The sequence below is a fragment of the Ixodes scapularis genome, unplaced genomic scaffold (genome assembly GCF_016920785.2).
Source record: "Ixodes scapularis isolate PalLabHiFi unplaced genomic scaffold, ASM1692078v2 PGA_scaffold13__105_contigs__length_92229423, whole genome shotgun sequence".
Classification (NCBI taxonomy): domain Eukaryota; kingdom Metazoa; phylum Arthropoda; class Arachnida; order Ixodida; family Ixodidae; genus Ixodes; species Ixodes scapularis.
Window position 1 is genome coordinate 22,124,374 of NW_024609839.1, and position 12,928 is coordinate 22,137,301.

A 12,928-nucleotide genomic window follows, 5' to 3' on the forward strand; every position below is an offset into this window, starting at 1 on the left:
CAGTGGATGGACGCCGGAGACCCTATGACGATGCGATGACCCGGATGAGGAGTCTAAAAAGCCTCGGAGTTGACTCGGACTCTTATGGGGTACTACTGCATACTGTACTAAAGAAGTCTCTCCCTTCTGAGCTCGTTCTCAGATAAAATTGCAGCTTGATTGTCGAAAAACTACCACAGAGCGAAGACAAAAATGAACTCCTTAGGCTTCTCAATACTAAAGAGTTCATTGACAAGTGCCGCCAGCTGACACCCCACACATCACAACAACAAACGCACGATTTACATCACCTAGAACGTCACTCCGAGAGGGAAAGGCCGGCGGCAGCATTGTCCAGTGCCAGGAAACCTTAATTAAGGCGCTGCGTATTCTGCAGCTCTAAGGAGCAAAACTTGGAGAACTGCAGGGCACCTCAAATGATAAAAAAAGGACAAGGTAAAAGTAGAAAACAGGTGCTTTCGGTGCACTAAACATTTCCGTCGCTCCAGAGGGAGCAGATCAGCGCACAAACTTTAGTTTGCAAAGTGCTCCGCAGAAACACTTGACCGTAATGTGTGACCCCGAGTGGGCGACGACAATGCAGCCGGCTAACACCAGCTCGACTCCTCTTCAGTTTATCGACATCTTGAGCTTCAGTACGACAGCTTACAATCAAGAGCTGCTTCAGACAGCCATGGTACGAGCGAGTGGTCAGACAGAAACGTCCCTACGAGCACTGATCGACGGAGTGAAGCAACGAACCTCCATCCGCCGAGACACCTCTGAAAGGCTTGGATGTCAACCGGTCGCAGAGGAGGAGCTAACGATATTCGCTCTTGGCGACTCAGCGAGTGTGACAAAAAGAAACTGTCGTCGTGTGGAACTTGTACTTTGAAGCCATCACGGGCCCGCCGAGATCGTAGTCGAGGCTTTGAAGGTTCCGGAAATCTGCGGGGAGATCTTTACTTTCACTAATGGCGACATAATCGGAAACCTACGAAGATAAGTGTTCACACTCGCTGATCTACTTGTGGGGTACTGTCAAGGGGAGCGTGTAGTGAGCATTCTAATAGGAGCAGACTACCATTGGAGGGCTACCACCGGAAACGTACGTCGCGTCAACCTTTCATTGACCGCAGTGGAGACCATTTACGGGTGGTCTCTACAAGGGCCCATCACGGTAAGCAACGCCGCCAGCATGTGGTCGAAAACAACCGCTTTCAAGATCGACGACGACGATGAATCTCCAAGGTTCGCCCGTGGCGACCCCTCCCACTAGGCCTATCAAGGACGACAGCAAATCATACGTTGGCGAGAAACCTACGGTGAGGTAAGACGACAGTGGTGACACTCCTGCAAGGCCTATCAAGGGTGATCGCGATCCGTACGACTTCTCCTCTGCGGGCCGCTCGCTTTAGATGTCTTCTCCGGTCGACTTTTACGGAAGGCCGGTTCACGGCCTAACCGGGGAAAAGCCGCATCAGAAAGAGAAACTGCTCTGGCGGTAGTACGAGAGAGCACAGAGGCGTAAGGCTTTTGAACAAGACATCTTAGAAAAGGAAACTAGTGGACGTCCCAATGAAAAGGCCCCAACCTGGTTCAACCCCCTTCCCAGGTGCGACAACGAGCCAATCACGTCCAGACCATTTGACTACTTCAGGAGGCCAGTATACAGGTACACACTGGAGAGAAGGTTGCTCAGGTGAAGGCATTGCTGAGGGAGCAATACAAAAGGGTTCAGAGCAAGATGAGGGAAAACGCGAAATAGCAAGAGGCTTGAAGCCCCCCTTAGCAGCAGAGGTTCTACAGGCAGGCTCAACTGCCACAGAGAGGCGACATACCGCTGAGGGAGAGGGGAGACAGGAAGGAGGTGACACATGAATCACCACACCACCTTGTTACATCCCGTCCCTACGATTACTTCGGCCTGTCCTGTTCAGGTGCTGACAGGCAAAAAAGCGGCGAAGGCTGAAGATGAGCTTCGGAGACAGTACGAGCAGTACACGCAGCAGGTGAACGGCAGGAAGGAAAGGAACCGGGAGGAATCCAATGCACGACTGGTGGAGTGTGAAAAGCGGCCAATTCAGCCACCTTCGGCAGAGGTTACTTCGTCACCTGTTGACCATTTTAGAAGACCAGTTCAGGTGCTTTCTGGAGAGAAAGTCGGCCAACAGACGGAGCTTTTGTGACAGATCTACGAGAGGCCTGAATCAAGTAGGAACATTCAGCAGGCGAGAAGAAGGCCCGTAAAAAAAGTGCGCAGGTCTTCTCGCGAGCAGACACAGACATAACCACGGGCAAGAGCAGGCCATGAACCAGGGGTCCTCGAGGGAGTCGAGACCAGTCGCAAAAGGAACGAGTGGAAGTTTCCGCTTGAGTATGGAGGACATGGAGTTGATGAGCAAGCTTACGCTAGATTGTCAGGGATAGCTACTTCAAGGATCTGCGCAGGACCCGAATGGAAGAAGAGACTGATTCAGTTGATTGATTGATTATTGGCGGTTTAATGGCGCAAGAGCAACTTAGGCCATATTGCGCATAAGCAGAGGTTTTTATAGGGAGCTTAGAAATGCAATCTAAAAGAACTGCAGCTTGCAGCTGGTGTAAAAGGCCAGTTTTATGCAGGAAATTTATAACTCAATGGAACGGCACCAAGGGTTGGTCGCCAAGTAGAAAAATTGGTTGGAAAGGAAGATGATTCCGGAAAAGTTCTGGAAAACATGATCGGCGCTGTTGATTTAAAGATTTACAATGCCACAGGATATGTAAGACAGTCACAGCTTTACCACAGTTGTCGCAAAGCTTAACATCCTCATCGCAGAGCAGGTGCAGGTGAGTCAAACGGGTATTCCCAATTCTTAAACGGTAAAGAAGAACTTCAACGTGACGGTCTTTATGAAAAGAGCTCTGCCATACCCCCAGAAGGGGCTTGATAACAAGACTGATCCAGTGAGACCGAACTAATTCTTGAGCGGGTACAAAGACACGTGGAAGAGTAAAGCGGCCCAGCACACAGTTCCTTAACAAGCAAACGGCAAATGATGCCCTGAACAAAGACAACGTCGATGACAAGGAAGACTACGATGACGAGATCTAGAACGACCAGTCGGATGAAGATATCCCGCTGACCATAGCAAGCACGGAGGATACGTCATCCGATTCGAGCGAAGACAACTCGAAGAGGGACGCCACGGCTAGCTTTACATCTAGCAAGGCGCACTACGACCAGACGTTCGTACGCGACCGAAAGCAAGGAACCTCCTTCTTAAGCGCTCCGAAGGTCAAACGACACCTCTCATCTTAGTCCGGCGCCACCAATATTCAAGGACGTTGGAAATATAGGCAAGCAGCGGCTAACCAATTCAGGAGGAGATAGTGAAGGGTGTACTTAAATGAACTACGCACAGCTCACCACCCCCGACCCCTCAAATCCAGAGGACTCGACGAAGGGAATTTCAACATAGTGTGTGAACCTCTACATTCACGTCAGAGTTGGAAAACAGGACGCATAGTTCAACCTTTCCCTGGACGCGGCGAACCCCGGACGCGACGAACGGTCATGCGCGGTAAAGCTTCCCCATGGAAGGGTTATCAAACGACCGGTCCAGCTTTTGTATCAGCTAGAGCCCTTAAACAAATGAGCAGGTCTATGCTCATTCCGTCGGAGTGTTTGAAAAACAATTTAATTAGAACTTCATTTCTTGAGTGAAAACGATGAAAGGACATACTAGATTGCGAGAAAAACGAAATAACAGAATGACGAGAACGAATACCGAATGACGAAACGCACACCGAACGCCTCAACGGATCACAACGTTTCCCACAAAAGGAAATATTGTACATAAACCTTTTTCATTCCTCCTCTTAACGCTGTTAAACGCGCATGACTACTTAGTGAACTGCGCGTATTTTATGTTAACATATTATAATACGTGGCATTCAATATCCTCTAAGTCATCTATATTCGAGTTCGCCTTTACAGCTTCCTAGCCACCCGCTATCTGCATCATTAGAAAAGTATAATTACTTACATTGGAATATCCTTCTGATAAAATGGACTCTGCAGTAGCCCTGCATATAGAGCTGTTGAAAAATTTAATTATATTTAAAGTCACTACATTTTTCCGAATTAAACAATCTTATGGCCAGGCGCTCCTTGTATCCCCAGCATGTGCAGTAATGAATAATCAATAGGTGAATAAATGGCTATGCAAACAAAAAAGTAACCAAAGTAAAATTAATGCATAATAAAAAAATAGAAGAAATTAAGAATAAATGAATCAGAGCACCTTATAAAGTAAGGAATAAAGGCACTATAATGAGGTTCCTCCACAATAAGTAAACAATAAGGAAGGTAAAAGAGTTGAAGATTAATTTTATATTGCGAGAGGGCACGCTAGAAGGCAATTCCGAAGCCTTGTAAGAAAACGTATTGGAGCGAATGTAACTGCAGACATAATAAATATATTTAACCTGAAAAATTCGGTTTCAGATCAATATTTCAAATATGTGAGGCTTTGCTCACATACGTTCGTTTTGTAAATAAGCGTAAGCCCCAAGATACTTCAAACATTTTCTAAACGTTTCTTTTTTTACCGTTTGTTGGTTTAGGCGAAAATAGTTCTACCGCGAGGAAACCACCACAGCTCTTTGCCATCGATGAGACGCATGCTATTTAAAAATATGAACAAGCGAAACACACAAAAAAATTGTGTGCGAAATGCTTGTTCACGAAAGATTTATAAGGCTCGCAGAATTTTGCTCAAAATTAATATGTATATTATCCTATATCTTGCATCATTTTGGAATCTTTAAGAAATTCCAATATAAAAAAAGTGCAAACAAATTTATTTACAAGACATAAACAACCGATTTCGATTGTCATACTTTTCATCATCAGTATATTTTCTGCACTCATAAGCAGCAAATTTGCCTCTATGTTCCAACTCGCATGCATAAACAAAGAACAAATAAAGTAGCTTCTGTTACTTTAAAATATGGCCATCTTACGATTTATAAACAACGCTATGCCTTTTCAAAAATCAATATATTGTACAAAAAGCTACCATCCCCTCGGGTCTTTCAACATATTACTCAAATTAACATCAACATTTTCACTTTAACAAAAAGTTCTGTCGTGGAGCGATCTTAACTTTACATTTAATGCTGCATCCTCAAAATTACCCAAAGCATCGCTTTCTTACTTGGTTAAAATCAATATTATTTTTATTGCAATTATTTCACAGAATTGCAGTTTGTTTTTGTATTCCATTTTGTGTGATTTATATTTTATTTGCTCTTGGGCTATTTTTGTTTGGACAAATATATCTTAGGCGGTGTAAGTGAAGATGTTCTTTCTTGGAGATTGCGCCGGGACCCAACTACGGAGGCAGCTGATAATCGCCGACGAAAGAGTAAACGACAGGACTCCGCGGATAGGGGGAAGAAAAAAAACACGTCTATTTACAAGCGAAGCTCATTTTCGAATGTCCTGCAAAAGGTTACCGCACGTGCTGTCCTTGTCTTTTTCTCTTCTCAAAGCGTCCCCTGCCCCAGCTCGCACGAGCGTCGCCAGTTCACCCACACACAGGGGCACACGTGCAAACGCCAACACGCAATGGAAAGAAAATGAAGCTCGGTCCTGTTCCCGCGTCCACTCACGGTGATGGCGGGCCGATTCTCACACCTCCCGACTAAGTATATTTTTTAGACCCAAAATGTCAAAAATAATATATAACAACTAAACTGAAACGCGTACGCATATCAGACACACCTTACAGAGTTTGTGACTAAACCCGTCAGAATCCAAACTATCAAAAAAATGTACACCAAAATGCAAATCACACGCCAGTAAAGTGATTCTTACTGTGCCCGCCAAGGCTCCAAAGCAGTGACCAATCTCGCGCCGAGACTAGCGCAGCATCTAGCCTCCTAGCCTAGGCCTCTTGTCCGACAGGTTATTCAAGCCACCCAGATTTCGGCGGGGCTTGAATCGGACGGTGTGTAGCTGGTTCCGGAATTTCTCCGCGCAGGAGCGACGACAGTTTATACTCTGTCTTGATTTACGAATCAGGAAGGGGCTTCGCAGGCGGTCGCCGTTGTTGACGTCTTCTGGACTCCCACCTCTCTCATACGTGGCCGGCTGGCAGGTGGTCGAGTCTTCATCGGCGTTCCTAGCTATATTCTGGGACATATTCATGTCGAAGACGGTGTCCTCGTCGCTGTCCCCGCTTTCCCTGACATCTTCACCGGCCGGCTGTGACGTCAGCCACCCTAACAAGATGTCCGACTTCTTGTCGACACCCGCTTTCCTGCCGTGGTCACTATCAGCTTGCCAGAACGTCTGCCGCCAAAGAAAGATATTCGGTTCTTTCTCGTCGTCGACGTTCACGTTCTCGTCGTGATCATCCTCCGGTCGAAGAAACGCCTGCCGCCCAGGCAATAAGTTCGGTCCTTCGTCGTCATCCACGTTCTCGCCATCGTCGTCCTCGGCTCGCCGAGACGCCTGCCGCCCAGGCAATAAGTCTAGTCCTTCGTCGTCGTCCACGTTCTCGCCGTGGTCGTTATTGGCTTGTAGGAACTTGTGCAATTCAGGTAAGAAGTCGGGACCGGCCTCGACGTTGTCGAAGTTTACAGATGGGTCGTCTTCAGAACGCCGGGATGCCTGCCGCCCAGGCAAAGTGTACGGCCTTTCGTCTTCGACGTTAACTTGCTCATCATGGTCATCCTCGGCTCGCTGGGACGTCCTCCAGGCACGGGAGACATTCAGCTCATTTCTGTCGTCAACGTCCGCCTGCACAGACACGCAGCAGCGATTGTTCTTCGACGACCGCTTCGTGTCGTCGGCTTGTAACAGAATCTGAGGCACCTCGCGGACCGGTGGGTCTGGTCTCTTCTGACCTTGGTGGTCCAAGTTGTTACCGTCGGTTTTGCCCACATCGGTCGTCACCTTGTCGGGCTCACGGCTGGAGTCTTCCTCCACAGTGACATTCTCGGCGTCCACTCTTTTCTTGAGAAACAAAAGATCTCCGTCTGGTGTCTTCGTCCGGGGACATTCGCGGGAAAGGTGCCCCAATTCCTTGCATTTAAAACACTTCACCCGATAATATTCAGGTATAATGCCCTGCCTTGGGTTCTCGTGTTTTTCCTTGAGAGAAGTGGTGGTTTCAGTAAAGGGCCTCGAGACCTCAGCTCGCGACACTCCGAGCTCTAACAAGACCGATTTTTTGACCGCACCATACCCACTTCTCTCACTCATGTTCAGCCTATTCACTAGTGCACGCATGCTCTCCGTGAAATAAGGTCGCACAAGATATCCTCTGAGCCGCTCAGGGACTTCATATGTCTCGAAGACGTTTTCTACGCCATCAAACCAGCTCGGCACTAATAAGTCAGACGACGGCATGGGAGTCAGCACTCCCTTCATCAATCTCGAAAAGCGAAAAACTTCATCTCGGAGGTTGAACTCCATGCCGCCTCCACTGGCTCGCCTTCGGTTTTCTGAGCGTAGATGTTCTAGCTCTAGCTCGAGGCGTAACAGCCGTTCTTACTCCCTTATAAGTTCTATCTCCTTTTCAATTGAGCTGTATGATCGGACCCCTCCGTTCCCATCCGCTTGTGTCTGCGAGTTTGCCACTAATCTACTCAAAGGTGACAATTCACCTGGCCCGTCAACATCCCTATTCCGACCCCTATTCTGCTCTGGCGTTAGAACCGGCATCCGCCGCTCTGCACTGTCTGTATCCATGGCGGGCACACGTCAAAGAATCACCTTACCGTAAGGTCAACGACTGCCGCCGGATCACACACGCAGCTCGCTTCTCAGGATAGTCAGGCACGAAAATGATGTCCGAGCTGTAGACTCAGGCGTTCCTCGCTGGAGTGGGACGGCATCAGGTCCGATGTAGCTCTGTCACCACGAAGTAGGTCGGTGGTCCAGTCTTCAAGGAGCTCGGTAGTCCAGTCTTCTCTTTAGAAGGCTCCACCAGTGCCACGTCAAGTCGCTGTCCGCCGATTCCGTTGTGAAGATCACACCGCCGGGGTCCGCTGACGCAATCCTGTCGACTGCGCCAGTGAAGATGTTCTTTCTTGGAGATTGCGCCGGGACCCAACGACGGAAGCAGCTGATAGTCGCTGACGGAAGAGTAAACGACAGGACTCCGCGGATAGGGGGAAGAAAACAAACACGTCTATTTACAAGCGAAGCTCATTTTCGAATGTCCTGCAAAAGGTTACCGCACGTGCTGTCCTTGTCTTTTTCTCTTCTCAAAGCGTCCCCTGCCCCAGCTCGCACGAGCGTCGCCAGTTCACCCACACACAGGGGCACACGTGCAAACGCCAACACGCAATGGAAAGAAAATGAAGCTCGGTCCTGTTCCCGCGTCCACTAACGGTGATGGCGGGCCGATTCTCACAGTGTAAACACGGTGACTTGATTCGGTTGATGTATTATTGTTTGCTTGTTGCTGTTTTTCTCCTTTTGACACATTGTATGGTACTGTTTTAAGGCCTAATTTTAATATACATTCCATAAGAAGAAAATGAGAAATTTTAAATAAATTATGAAATGATTCCTAGATACAGAAAACGGGAGAGCAAACAAACACTGCGACATATTTGGGGGACACTAATTATCACAATAAAACATGTCGGACGGCAAAAGGACTCTACGTTTGAAACGATTCCTTACCAGATAATCTGTAATACCAGAGTACGTTTTCCCTTATACGGGCCCTTTTGAGCCGTCATAGCTTTGCTTGAATGCACTTTAACGCACTCCTTTACTTATTGTCCTTACACGCTGGTCTTGGTTTGGGCTCAGGTTGCTTTGCCTACAATCAATTGTCAAAGGTGTATGGAACCTTACCTAGCGCATTTGTGTAAGGAATATACGCTGCATTGACTATGGCCGGATCCTCGAGAAAACTGGAAGCGAAAAGACAAGAACACAGTCTTATGCACTTTTGAAACGGGATGTTAAAGGGTTGAAGACAAGGCATGAATAAAATATGCTATAGCTATACTGCTGGGACCTATAGGGTGTCGCGATACGTTTGCTCGAATTCCTCTCTAAGTGGCGCATTAGTTTCGTAGATAAATTGATTTATTCTCGTGGCTTTCGAATCGAACCCCATTCGCGAAGGCCGCCATGTTCAGTATGTCGGTGAGGTACATTTCTTGCTGTCCCTGGCGGCGCGCCATTCCCTTGCACGCACTCGCGGCATCTCGCGCTCTAGCTCCCTCGATTACCTTCCGCGTTTCAAGCACGAGGTTCCGAGATAATGACGTCTAAATGCTGTATCACATGCTGCGATTCTCGTTCAAAATCGTTGCGATTTGCAGTAACTGCGCGACTAAATGACAGTCGTACTGTCGCAGCGGCTCTGCGACTGGTTTCCACCAAGTTGGTATTTTGTCGCAGAGTCGGTGTGATCGCTTTCTCGCTAACCAGCCGTTAATTAGCCAGCTTTCGTCCGCGATAGCTCAGTATTAAAAAACAAATTTAGACACCTAAACGGTCTTGGTTTCATACTTAATTATTATAAACTTCTAGTTATAGATTGTGCTTCTAAAGCATTTGTTTGTTTATTAAGACGTTTTTGTTGTCTTTTAGGCAAAGTCAAATGTGTCTTGTCCCTTTCCGTTGCAACTAACCTTGGGTAGAAGAGCCGGCCGCGCCGACAAAAATCGCGTGGTTGTTGGAGCATGTCAGACCAAACATTGCGATCGCAGTCGCTGCGTCGGCTGTCGCACGGATTTTTTTTTTTTTTTGCACAGTCGCAGCATGTGAAACAGGCTTAAGGGATATCTCTCACTTGGTCAGGGTCTTCTAGTTCCCACATGTGTGAAACCGATCCCAGCAGCGATGAGCGCTATTTTTTATAAAGAGTCTTTTGAAGCTGGTCATTTTTACATCGAGCAGCTGGTGACAAGCTCCAGCAACCACGACGAGATCGTCACGAACGAACTCGCCATGGTTCGCGTGTCAGTGTACTCGACTTTGAAATATTCCACACACAAAGCATCTCGTACGACGAGGCACAGCCACGGCGCCCGACTACACGCTTCTACGCCTTCCGGCGCGTAGGATTTTTCGAAACCGGGAGATCGAAACTGGCGGCTGCCTTGTACATTCCAACCCACCGCACAGCAAACTTTGCTCAGCATTTGGAACTTCTTTCGCGTTGGGAGCTGCTCATTCGATTGTAGAGAAAACCGGTGAGCCGTGGCGCCGAGGTCGAAGGACCGAGGGCAGGCCAGCCAGGTGCACACGCACGTCGGGAGGAAGGTCAAAGGACAAGGGGGAGGCAGAAGCGTTGGAAGATCTAGCTTGTAGCATGGCAAGCTTGGGAGAGCAGGGGGGCATGAGGAAGCCAAGAATGTGAGCGCGTTTAACTACATGCCGTGACCACGTTGTTAATAGACACCATAGTGCGGCTAACTTGCGCAGCGACACCAGAGTTGCACCAGAGTTGACTGGTCGCCATACGAAACTTATAAACTTTCGTAAATTGATTTTGCAATTACTGGAGTTCTAACAATCACAAACCTGGTGTATACACTAAGAAACCTACGAGCATTTTATTTCAAATTGGAATAAAAAATAAAAACATAAACGGGCAATAAAAGCGTTAAACGCGTAAAACAAATGGGTAAAAAATACCAGTTCACCCTTCGTGTCCTACCCCTTTTACCAGAAATATCAGTTTTATTGGTTGACGAAGTTTTCGGGCTAATTGCAACAAGCCATAAAAAAGAGTTGTGGAGTTTACCCGCATTTGGGGGGAACCTCAAATATTTTGTTTTGCATACGTCGCGGAGAAATTTACTGTCTTGAGTAAAGTTCATTGCGGGAACAATTTCAGCTTTTTCATTTTAATGGCCAACTGAGGTAAAGTACATTTTGCATATATAGTAATTTAAATGGATAGTATAAATTGAGAGTAGAATGATTTACGTTTAATTTATACACTAACTTTGTACAATATAATGCGACCTGGTGGTTGTGTAGAGCTTCGTGCACTCCAGAACTTTAGACAAAAAGTAAAATTAGGCATATTAAGCAAAGAAAACCTGGCGCGTGACTTTTTAGGTAATACTACTCGTTTTTTCTTCAAAGGTGCAACGCTATATTCATACCCAAAAGATATTCTCAGCGGTCGAAATTTAGAAATGAGGCTGGTGATCGAGTTTCACCCTTTACAATCTTGGTGGTATTTTACAATTTTGTATTTGCGACGATAGGTTTTGATGGTACCACGTTACGGGCACCCACCTGTGCGGAACTGGAAGGGTGTTAGCAAATGACGCGCTATTCAAGGCACGGTGTGGCTATGTTAATTCGCATCTAGGCCAATTATCAACAGTTTATTTATTTAAAACACCGTGTATGACGTTTTAGTAACTGATTTTTCTAATGAATCAGAGCGCCGCGAATTTGCTGTTTATATTTTTAAAAATATTTAAAAAAAACTTTGCAATGTTCAAAAACAAGCCCGGACCTTCAAATTACAGCTTGCGCGGCGTGCGTCAAGGCCATTCACAATCTCTTTCATTCTTGTTTTTTTTTCGGATCTGTAGAGGCTGCTGTAGAAAAAGCATTTGCATTCACCAGAGGAAATGACGTGCTGATGTCATAGCTATGCTCACGCGCACAATTATGTTGCAAAGCACCGCATACTTGTTCTAGCCACATTGGGCTTGCCGATACCAACTCTTCTGTCCAAGTGTGATTCGACAGTTGCTGAGTTGCTTGTCAGCAACTGACGCTTAGAACCTCCCATATCGAAAAAGTGACAAACAAGTGTGTTACATCGCTACTTGCTTAAAGGAAAAGCAGAAATTTTCACAAACTCCTAAATTGTTGGACGTGGCCCGGCAAATTCAGGTGATTCATTAATTTCTTCTGTTCAAGTTTAACTAAGAATTGTTTACAAGTTTAAAATCACTCGATAAAATGCAAATCACGCCGTATGCACATTGGGGTCCGCAAAATTAAGCATACAGACGATAGTAATTCACAGCAGGTGTATACATAATTTTTGGAGACCCTGAAGTGTCACTGACGTATTACAATTGAGACTTTGATCGCGAGGGGGTCTCACATGTTTCCCGTTGACTGAGCGAATAAGCAGGTATTTATATGAAACGACTCTAGAATACCTCTTTTGCCTGCCAGGTATTATTAGGAAATGTTTGTTTAGTGGTTTACAAAATAAAAAAATGAACTTGGAATTAATAAGAAACCAGCACTTACAAAATACATTGGAACCAACAGGATAAACGAAGACGCTTTCCCTAGAGTGTTGAGTACACACGTGAGAGGTTCTCTAATTTCGCTTTCCTATTTTCGATTTTATGAGACATTATTTTCTCAGTTTTATTTTGTTCGAATTATAATAAACAAATATACCCTATTCGCCGAGGCGGATGTAGTGGGTTAAAGCAGAAGTCTATCAACATATATGCATCATTTGAAGAAGTATTTTAGTGCAAGAAAACAAACGACGCCATTTTTACCCAGTTGTGCTGCACTTCAGCCAGGCTCACACACGCTGAGCAGACTACTCAGTGAAACCGTGCACAATTTCTACCGAGGCCTGATGTAAGACCATTCAATACAAGGTGAAAGCCAACTGGCGCCCGCGGATATTTCGCCGCTCACAATATTAATGGCCTTCAAAAGCATGCAAGGTGGCGCTGTCCTGGAGTCACCCTAATAACGAGGCTCATGTGCTGAATCTGTCACTAGTCATTTTTGTTATAGTCAACAGAAACTTATTTTACCATTTACATTCCTTTGCAAAGTTCAAGATCCCCATGCCCACGGGATTAAACGTGGACTTCTGTGCAGTTCGACATGACGCGTCATCAAAAACTTTTGCTTGTTTACGCTCGAAATATTCATATAGTTCAAAGAAATGCTGCAGTAAAGGTATCATATCCCTAA

The 12,928-nt window shown here is 46.2% G+C and overlaps 1 protein-coding gene across 1 annotated transcript in view; it reads right to left on the reverse strand.

Annotated features, from left to right (window-relative positions):
- LOC115332175 (neprilysin-1-like) overlaps window positions 1-12,928 on the reverse strand; it is a 97,197-nt gene that overhangs the window by 27,538 nt on the left and 56,731 nt on the right. Inside the window, exons 13-14 of the mRNA XM_042289828.1 lie at window positions 8,846-8,904; window positions 4,011-4,062 (exon numbers count right to left, since the gene is read on the reverse strand). Of these exons, the coding sequence (XP_042145762.1) occupies window positions 4,011-4,062; window positions 8,846-8,904 (111 nt within the window). The remainder of the gene's footprint in view (window positions 1-4,010; window positions 4,063-8,845; window positions 8,905-12,928) is intronic.